This window comes from Meyerozyma guilliermondii, genomic scaffold, assembly GCF_000149425.1.
Source record: "Meyerozyma guilliermondii ATCC 6260 scaffold_2 genomic scaffold, whole genome shotgun sequence".
In the NCBI taxonomy this organism is placed as follows: domain Eukaryota; kingdom Fungi; phylum Ascomycota; class Pichiomycetes; order Serinales; family Debaryomycetaceae; genus Meyerozyma; species Meyerozyma guilliermondii.
The window spans coordinates 1,743,506-1,752,864 of record NW_001809799.1 but is presented as its reverse complement, the minus strand read 5'-3'; the positions used below and the strand labels follow the sequence as shown (position 1 = coordinate 1,752,864).

The 9,359-nt window shown below is 44.8% G+C and overlaps 5 protein-coding genes across 5 annotated transcripts; 2 read left to right on the top strand and 3 right to left on the bottom strand. All coding sequences in view use genetic code 12, as the record gives it.

The window, feature by feature from the left end:
• Positions 1 to 165: 165 nt before the first annotated feature.
• Positions 166 to 756, bottom strand: BDF1 (chromatin-binding protein; the record flags this gene model as incomplete). The annotated part of the gene is made up of 1 exon (XM_001486460.1): positions 166 to 756. The coding sequence occupies one exon, from the start codon at positions 754 to 756 to the stop codon at positions 166 to 168; it is 591 nt and encodes a 196-aa protein (XP_001486510.1).
• Positions 757 to 1,379: 623 nt separating this feature from the next.
• Positions 1,380 to 3,329, bottom strand: BRE1 (E3 ubiquitin-protein ligase; the record flags this gene model as incomplete). Its single annotated transcript, XM_001486459.1, has 1 exon — positions 1,380 to 3,329. The coding sequence occupies one exon, from the start codon at positions 3,327 to 3,329 to the stop codon at positions 1,380 to 1,382; it is 1,950 nt and encodes a 649-aa protein (XP_001486509.2).
• A 636-nt stretch (positions 3,330 to 3,965) lies between these two features.
• Positions 3,966 to 6,725, top strand: ROT2 (glucan 1,3-alpha-glucosidase ROT2; the record flags this gene model as incomplete). Its single annotated transcript, XM_001486458.1, has 1 exon — positions 3,966 to 6,725. One exon carries the CDS (start codon positions 3,966 to 3,968, stop codon positions 6,723 to 6,725), a length of 2,760 nt encoding a protein of 919 aa, XP_001486508.2.
• An 18-nt stretch (positions 6,726 to 6,743) lies between these two features.
• Positions 6,744 to 7,631, bottom strand: PGUG_02178 (endonuclease; the record flags this gene model as incomplete). The annotated part of the gene is made up of 1 exon (XM_001486457.1): positions 6,744 to 7,631. The coding sequence occupies one exon, from the start codon at positions 7,629 to 7,631 to the stop codon at positions 6,744 to 6,746; it is 888 nt and encodes a 295-aa protein (XP_001486507.2).
• Positions 7,632 to 7,858: 227 nt separating this feature from the next.
• On the top strand, positions 7,859 to 9,334 carry SKN7 (kinase-regulated stress-responsive transcription factor; the record flags this gene model as incomplete). Its single annotated transcript, XM_001486456.1, has 1 exon — positions 7,859 to 9,334. The coding sequence occupies one exon, from the start codon at positions 7,859 to 7,861 to the stop codon at positions 9,332 to 9,334; it is 1,476 nt and encodes a 491-aa protein (XP_001486506.2).
• Between the last annotated feature and the right edge of the window lie 25 nt (positions 9,335 to 9,359).

The following is a 9,359-nucleotide window of genomic DNA, read 5'->3' as shown; positions in this document are numbered from 1 at the left end:
AGCTCTTGGACTTAGGAGGAATGGATAGTTCTCTTGGTCTATGAGCAGCTACCGACTCTCTCCTTTCCAGAGTGCTGGCAGGGTTTGATCCGGTACGCCTTCTAGAGCCAGCATTAGCAGTTGGGGTTGTCGAACCATTATTGGGCAAGACTTTAGGAGGCATGTTTAGCATATGCTTTTCGAAATGGCCCTTGATATTCTTAGCCATTTGTGATATAGCGGGAGTCTTCGGCCATTGAATCTGCAACAGTTGTCTACCATAAGGGTGAAATCATCAACAATTTCAGACACATCGGCATATGCATTCAAGTTGATCTTCCTCTCGATGGTGGACAAATCCATGGGTCGCTTTATATAGTTGTAGTAGAGGGGAATGTTCAACTTGACAGTGTCAACAGGAACAGTGAATGGCGCAGCATCACGAAGGCGCTTGATGGTTTTGATTGAGTTTAAGGCAAACTTCGCTTGATGCTTAGGAATTGGGGTAGCTGGTAAGTTATTCATGTCTGGTTCTGAAGGTGGTTTTGGAGCAGGCTCCATGGAAGTTTGTGTAGATGGAAGAGGGGCTGCCTCTGATGCTTCGGGTTCGACTTCATGCTTTTCAGGTGATGGGGAAGGGTTGGGTGGCGACAATGGCTTTTCAGGTTCTTCAACAGTCTTTGACTGAACCGCTTTTTCCATACCTGTTTCTTGTGGGTAAAAGTTATCTGACGATGGTGTTTGTACAGGGGTGGTAGCAACTTCTGTGCCGAACATGAGAACCAATCGTGTGACTATAGACCTCCCTCTGGATCACCGATAGATGATGCAAAGTGTTATTGTAGGTGTTTGGGTGTAAATGTATTATCAGTCCGCACCAGTAAACCCAACCGAGATTTTGTGCAATTTGCGACTAACTTGGCACCAGAATGAAAATCCGGAAATTCAGTTCATTTATACTAATCGCGCATGCGAGAAAAAATTGCCAGCGGTCCGCGCACGACCTAAAAGGGGAAAATCATGTTGCCATCGAGAGCCAGCAGCTCTTCAAAATGCATGATGCAAGGAGAAAAAAGCTACAGTACTATTGTTGATCATGCATGGGTACACATATATCAATTTCAAGTGCGGGGCCTTGTCTTAACTTTTTTGGTAAACGTCGGTCGCATCGCCTCGTCTTGCGTCGGTGTTGCTGACCTGGCTGTTGGCGTTACTGAATATACGCGCGCATGACCACACGAACGCACATTACCCGGCCGACCCGAAAGCCCCGAAACCAGACCGGAACACCGCGGTTCAATCCGCTGGTCCAGGCGCCACACCCACCACACCAGGTATATCGGCTGCAAAAATGTAGCAAAATTAATTATCGTTACATAGCTTGATCAGGTTATTCTAGTTTACAAGTGCACTGACAATAAGTCGTTGGCTGAGAATCCCTTATTACACGAAGGACACCTCCGAAGCCGTGCTGCCAAACGTTCTTGAGTGCAACTATGACAAAAGACATGGCCGCAAACGGTAATGGCGGTATCTTTCCAGTTTTTGGAACACAATGAGCACTTGGCAATGGATCTCAAGGCCTCAAGTTGTCGTTCGTCTTCTTGAAGGATGGATGAAGTATTGTTGGTCTTATACTTTTGTAGTAATGACTCGGTAGTCTTTAAATTACTTTCCATTTTGGCCGAGTTGTCTTTAGCTGTCTGTAATTCCAGCACCAATTCCGCATTGTCCTTGGCCTGTTTGGAAATGATATCTTTCAAGTTTTTAATCTCCTTCTCAACCATTGACTTTTTCTGATTCAAGGCTTTGACAAGGTCTTGTAATTTACTCGTTTCTTGAATAGATGTCTCTTTAATGGCCTTGAAATCATCATTCGCCTTCTTCAAAATCTCAAATTTATTAGCAAAGCTCCGTTCCATTTCTCCAAATTTGCTGATGACTTCTTGTGACTTGGAGATCTGTGCCTTCAAAATCTTGTTTTCGGCCGTCAACGAATCATTCACGCGCATCGAAGCAAAGTACTTCTGGTCAGCTTTCGTCTTTTCAACGCTAAGTTTCCGTAACAAGCCTTCTTGGTCAACAGCACTGTTCAACTTTTTGAGGGAAATTTCTCGTGTTTGCTGAAATGCTACCTCGATCTCCTTCAACTCGGTAGTAAGTACTGCTATTCTTTTGAGCAATTCGTCTTTAGAAGATTCAGCCAATTTGTCGGCGTTAGAAAGTTCAGCTGCATCATCAGCATGAGCCAGCTCAAGCTTCTTCACGCGCTGCTCAAGAACTGAATTCATCTGCTTGAGTGCTTCATTTGTATCCTTGTCGTTGACTTCAGACTTGAGAATGCTGTTTTTGGATAACAATTCGTCTCGAGTAGTTCTTATTCTCACCAAATCATTTTCACACTTGGATAATTGCAGTTTAAGAGCCTCGTTTTCCTCTGTTAATTCCTTGTTGGCGAAAGCCTTCGCATCTTCATGGATGGCTTCAAGCTCGTTAAGTCGTGCCACTGTTTTGTCATTCACCTTTTGCAATCCTGCTATCTTTTCCTGAAGCTGCTTGTTATGCAATGACAATTCTTGAAACAGAGACGAATTGACTAAATCTCTATCACTCAAGTTATTGAGTCTTAATTGCAATTGAGCATTTTCTTGAACCAAAGCAGCATACTTCGAGGACACATCTTTCAACTGTTCTTCTAATGAGTTGTTATGGCTCGTGACTTGTTGGAGCTCCAGTGACAACCTCTCAAGCTCCTCGGAATCTATATGAGCCTCCTCTGTTTTTGAAGTTGTTTCAGGTACTTCTTCCTCCTTCTCTTTCTTGGCAACGGCCATACCATTGACTCTATTCAAGGTCTTTGAATCTTCTCTTTCTTTCTGTTTATGAACCGAGAGAAGGCTCTGCTCAAGCTCATCTACTTTTGCCGAGAGCTCCAACTTCAGTTTTGTCAAGGTCTCATTTTCCACCCGGGCAGAAGTCAAGTCATTATTTAGCAGCTCTAGTTTAGATACCAAGTCCTGATGATCTGGCAGCGATGCGGTGTTCTTTAATGCTGGTTCAAGTATTCGTAATAAATGCTCTCTGCGTTTCGCCAATACGCCGTCGAGTAAGTCGGGTTTTTGGTTTGTTGATTTTATGAGTAAGGTCTCGTTTAAGTCCTCAGATTTCTCCGCAGCGAAGTCTAACTGATTGATTATCTGCTCATACCAAGCATCGAGTATGTTGACCTTCGTCTCACTATCGTGATATTGCCTCTGAAGCCGGTCCATATCGGCCATCAATGCGTTGCACTTTGTCTTATACGCCCTCATCTGTCTCCCAGATGGCCTCCTTCTTAAAATAAACGACATCGCGTTGAGTTAGAGGACCATCTTCGCTGAGTTCATCCATCGGCTTCAATCGTTTTGCCTGGGCCGGACTCTCCGCTGGGTCATCCCCAGCCCTCTTTTCAGCCATATCAACCAAATTTACCAAAGATTATATACAACTCTGAAGAAATGGTTCAAGCTGAAAAGTTTCCGTTAGTGTAAATTCTCAACCGTAAGATAGTTGATTTTTCTGTTTTTGGTGAGTACACTACGGACTCCCCCACTATAAGACAGCTGACAAGGGGAAGGGACCAAATGGCTCAGGGTTGTCAGAGTTAGGTCCATATTATACTGCAGAAGCCATTGAGTTGATATTGATCCATTAATGTCCATTTTTTCATTTTCGGAGTAGATTCAAAGTTTTTCACGGAGCTTACCAATGTGGTTTCAAAGTGCCTTGATGAATCAAAGTCGATCCACATACCTCGTTATTGAACTTGTTGATCATGCTTCCAACATACTAATCAATTTTAAAACTTCTAAAGGTTGTTTCCTTTCCCCGTTGCTTCTTCTACATTTGTCCTGCAGTGCTCGAAGTACCTTGCTTCTCCGCACCTCCATGCCGTGCATATAGTGCCAAGGACTGCGACAGACGATGCTGCGACACAGAGAATCACCATGAAGGGTATAGTGATCTTCTTGATCCTCCTTCACAATGTTTGTGGGGTGAAGGATTATCTCTTCAAGGACTGTGACAATTCTGGTTTTTGTCAGAGAAATAGGTTGTATGCCAAAAATATTGCTGAGAATGAGTCTCCGTATGCTGTCTCTCAGCCTTCGTTAGTTGTAAGCAATACAGCACAGAACTCTTTAACCGGAGTAATAACGAAATCTATTCCTCAATTGGATGAGACTCGCCAATTTCCTTTTGAGATCTCAATTCTTGAGGGTTCAATTCTTCGTTTCAAGGCCGATGAAATGCGCCCAGAAACAAGTGGTGGGATGATTCGTGGAAATAGGTATAACGAGGCAGCAAAATGGGCTTTCCAGGACCCTGACGTTCCATACGAAAGCAAATATCCCGTTAATGTCGAGTCGACTGATCAATTGGTGACGATAAGCTTTGGACCCAACGATACCAAAGCAGAGTTCGATGTAAAAGATATGACGATTAAGATCTACTACAAGGGTCAATTGCAGCTTGTGGTCAATGAACGTAATTTTTTCAACATCGAGCACTACAGAAAACGGGATGAGAACGATAAGCATTTGCTACCTTTTGAGTCTGACTTTGATCTGTTCAAAGACAGCCATAATACAGCTTCTGAAGATTCGATACCGCTCGGTCCTGAGTCCATCGGCTTGGATTTTACTTTTGCAGGCTACAAGCATGTTTATGGTATTCCTGAACACGCAGACTCCATGTCGCTCAAAGATACATCAGAATCAAACTGGCCATATCGTCTATTCAATGTGGACATTTTTGAGTACGATACTGATTCCAGAATGCCAATGTATGGGTCAATTCCTCTCATGTTGGCAACAAAACCCAAAATGTCGACAGCGGTCTTCTGGTTAAATGCCGCCGACACATTTATCGATATACATAAATCCAATGATGTCAAGACTCACTGGATTTCGGAAAATGGTGTAATGGACTTTCTTGTGATCCTTGGAGAAACTCCAGCGGAAATAAACTCAAAGTACGGACGCCTTACTGGCTATGCTCCGTTACCACCTATGTTCTCTTTGGGATACCATCAATGCCGGTGGAACTACAATGACGAAAAAGATGTGCTTGATATCACTTCGAAAATGGATGAGACATTAGTGCCATATGACACAATTTGGTTGGATGTCGAGTACGCTGATGCCAAAAAGTACTTTACTTGGGACATTGATGCGTTTCCTGACCCCGAACGCATGCTCAAAGCGTTGGATAGAACAGGAAGAAATTTGGTATTGATCATCGACCCTCATTTGAAAGTTGGTTATTATGTTAGTGACGAGGTTCGCAAGAGAGATCTTGCGATGAAAAATTCCAAAAACGAGACGTTCCATGGCCATTGTTGGCCCGGAGAATCGGTGTGGATTGATACGTTTAATCCTGGTTCCCAGGAGTATTGGGATTCACTTTTTGTAAGGTCTGAAACCAACAAGGTCATGGGCGGAATGTCCACGAACATTTATGTGTGGAACGACATGAATGAGCCTTCTGTGTTTGATGGACCCGAGACCTCTGCTCCAAGAGATAACATCTTTTACGATGGATGGGAACATAGGTCTGTTCACAACATTTATGGTTTGACTTTCCATGAAGCTACGTTCGAATCGTTGACAAAGCGTCTTGAGCTGTCGACGAGACAAAGACCTTTCATTTTGACCCGTTCTTTCTACGCCGGATCACAGCGGACATCGGCTATGTGGACGGGAGACAACATGGCAAAATGGGAATATCTTGAAGCTTCTATTCCAATGGTATTGTCTTCTGGAATTGCTGGTATGCCTTTTGCGGGAGCTGATGTCGGTGGGTTCTTTGGAAACCCTTCTAAGGAGCTTTTAACCAGGTGGTATCAAACAGGAATATGGTACCCATTTTTCAGAGCACATGCACATATCGATTCGAGACGCAGAGAGCCATGGGTTCCAGGAGAACCATTCACAAGCATTATTCGTGACGCTATCAGGCTTAGATATGCGTTGCTTCCAACGTTCTATACATGTTTCTACGACCTGAGTCAAAGTGGATTACCCGTCATGAAACCAATATTCTACGAATGTCCTCACAACGTCGATGCCTATGAAATCGACGACCAGTTCTTCTTGGGCAATTCTGGTTTGATGGTGAAGCCAGTAACGAGTGAAGGAGCTACGAGTGTTGATGTCTATCTTCCAGACAACGAGGTATACTATGAGTTTACAAGTGGAGTTCCAGGAAAAGCATACAAGGGCCCCAAAACTGTTGACCTTGATGTCGAGTTGGCTGACATCCCAATGTTCTTGAAAGGAGGAAGCATTGTAGCCAGGAAAGATAGGTATAGGAGGTCGACCAAGCTCATGCAAAATGACCCCTACACTTTGGTGGTGGCTTTTGATAACCAAGGCAAAGCCACTGGCAAGCTCCACATTGATGACGGCGAGTCATATGGCTACAAGGAAGGACAAGAAATCAACTTGCAGTTTTACGCGGATTCCAAGGGTATAACAGCTCAATTTGAAACTGTTCCCGACCCCACTTATGTCAAAGCCATGCAAAAAATAAAAATCGAGAAAATTATTTTATTGGGCCACGGCAATGATGACCAAGCGCTTGTGACCCAGGGCGAAAAGCTGTGGCAGGTCCAGATAGTGGATGGGGAAATCCGGAATGCCGGCATGAGTGTTGCAGCGGAGTGGAAAATAAAGTTTGCGACAAAATTAACCCATGATGAGTTGTGACCTCGGATTGTAGACGAGCTAGGAACTTAATGCATACTGTCTTAACTTGGTGGCCATATCTGCTACCAACCGCCAAGATGTTTGAGCGCCGCATTGTGAACATGAAACATCACTTGGAATGAGTGCGGCATTGATTTCCAGTGACTGGTACCATGAAGCTGCCAAGCAACGAAGATGACAAATAACGGCACATGATGGACAAACGGCAATGAGGGGTAACACTAGCAACACATCTTTAATGGACTCGGGTAGCATTTCCGGAACATAGTCTATTGCGTCGCTGCACAAGCAGCAATGTGCCGTCGTGAGAGCGGCTTTTTTGGCTACGGAAAAATAGTCACTGCATGCGGCGGTGCGAGCACCACTAAAGGCTGCAAACAGTTGCAACTGTGCCGGTAAGAGATCCATATCGAAAAGGCTTGGATCAAAGATGGTTACTTTGAGACCCATGCGGCTGAAATAGGGGCTTTCAAGGAGCCGGGCAACATTACGAAGATGCGTACGCCCAGACCGGGCAACTGGCGCGGCATTGCGGCGATTTTTCGCCGGCGAAGTCGCATCAGATTTACCGGCTACCGGTGCGGATTTGGCGGTTTCCGCAGTGGCAGTCACACTGCCGCCGCCGCCCGCCATGTGCCGCGACGTTTTCGGGTGCTGTAGTGCGTGCTCGAATTGCAAGGCTGCGACTCGCGAGGGAAAATTGTGGGTAATCGCTATCATTTTCCAAGGTCGGCGACTCGTTCGTCGAGTGCGGAATGCGCCTTGTTTCAAGTCGCCGTTATGCTGTCTTAATCTACGAATTGGATCGGGAGTCGACCCTATGTAAAATGACCTGGGGCTAGGCTCAGACTGTAGTATATACACTCCGTAGAATTCGGGACTTACGAAAATTTGTGTTGGTGCCATTTCCCGCCCAATATTATTATCACTATAAATAAGTGCGCGGGGTGTGGGTGCGCGCTGTCACATTCCCCCCTCTCCTGTACAGTTACATCGTAGCAGCGACAGGATATTTTGGCACCTCGAGTCAGGTGCATCTGTTGTTGTAACTCAAGTTCAACTTTTTTTAGCTACTTCTCCTTCACTCTTACATAAGAACCTTTCATTTGTGCTGAGATTTTTACGTTACCACGATGAAGGTAAAGGAAGAGCCTGCTACTACTGCGTCCTCCAATACCAGTGGGTCTAATGACTTTGTTAAAAAGTTATTCCAGATGCTTCAAGATGAAAATTACAAGGATATCGTCAAATGGACAGATTCAGGAGATAGTTTTGTGGTGATAAATACCAACGATTTTACCAAAGATATTCTTCCTCGCCATTTCAAACATTCCAACTTTGCCAGTTTTGTTCGTCAACTAAACAAGTACGATTTCCACAAGGTTAAAATACTGAATGAAGAAAAACAACATTATCAATATGGTGAAGATGCATGGGAATTTCGGCATCCTGACTTTAGGATCAACGATCGAGATTCCCTTGAAAATATCAAAAGAAAGGGTCCTACAGCAAAGAAAATATCTCCATCTTCCATGTATGGGAACTCCCAAAATTCCAACGAGGGCCTATCCTCTGCCTCTGGAGAGCTTGCTTCAATCCGTGAGGAGCTCGAAATGATGCGCAGAACCCACAAGTCGTTGATAGTGGACATGCTGGTTTTGCAAACCAAGTACAGAACGGTAGTTGAAGGACTTGTTGGTCTTCAAAATGTTAGTGAACGCAACTATCGGTCTATGGGCGCTCTCATAAACACCTTAGTACAATCTGGGATCAAATTACCTCCCCTCGACTTCCCAAACCCTACCCTTTCCAACTTACAACAACCAAAAGTTTTCGACCAGTCCATGTATCAACAACCTGTTCAGGCCCCACCATTGCATCCACACCGCCCTCAACATCGTCCGCAACACACTTCCCAACAACCATCGCTTTCAAGAACTCCCACTGAAGATGTGAGCCCGCGGCTGCCACAAACGCTTGTGTCTGCTGCTGGGTCTCCGAATATACCTGGAAGTGTCAACTCCGTGGGTAATGCAATTGCAACCCATCCACCACCACCAGCCACCACAGCCGGAGATCATAATGGAGAAGTGCCAATAGTCTCCACCACCAATCTTCCTAATCCAAAGTACCACGTTCTTCTCGTTGAAGACGATAACGTATGCATACAATTGTGCCGCAAGTTCCTTGTGAAGTACGGATGCCAGGTTACGGTTGTCACTGATGGTTTAAATGCCATATCAACCGTGGAGCACACCAAATATGACCTTGTGTTAATGGACATTGTCATGCCTAATCTAGATGGTGCCACGGCCACCAGCGTCATTCGTAATTTCGACACAAAAACTCCAATTATAGCTATGACCGGAAATATCGAAGATAACGATTTGGTGACGTACCTTCAAAATGGTATGTCGGATATATTGGCGAAGCCATTCACCAAAGATGATCTCTACTCGATTTTGAGCAAGTATTTGTTGGCTCCCGATGCTTCAACGCCAGTTTCTTCGAATATGCGGCAGCTAGCGGGAATACAAGGACCGGCTCAGCAGAGTTTGATCCTTCCCGATGGTGAAGAGTCGGTGACCAAGAAGCCTCGGTTACAATAGTTGTAAAGTATGTACTATAGCAATA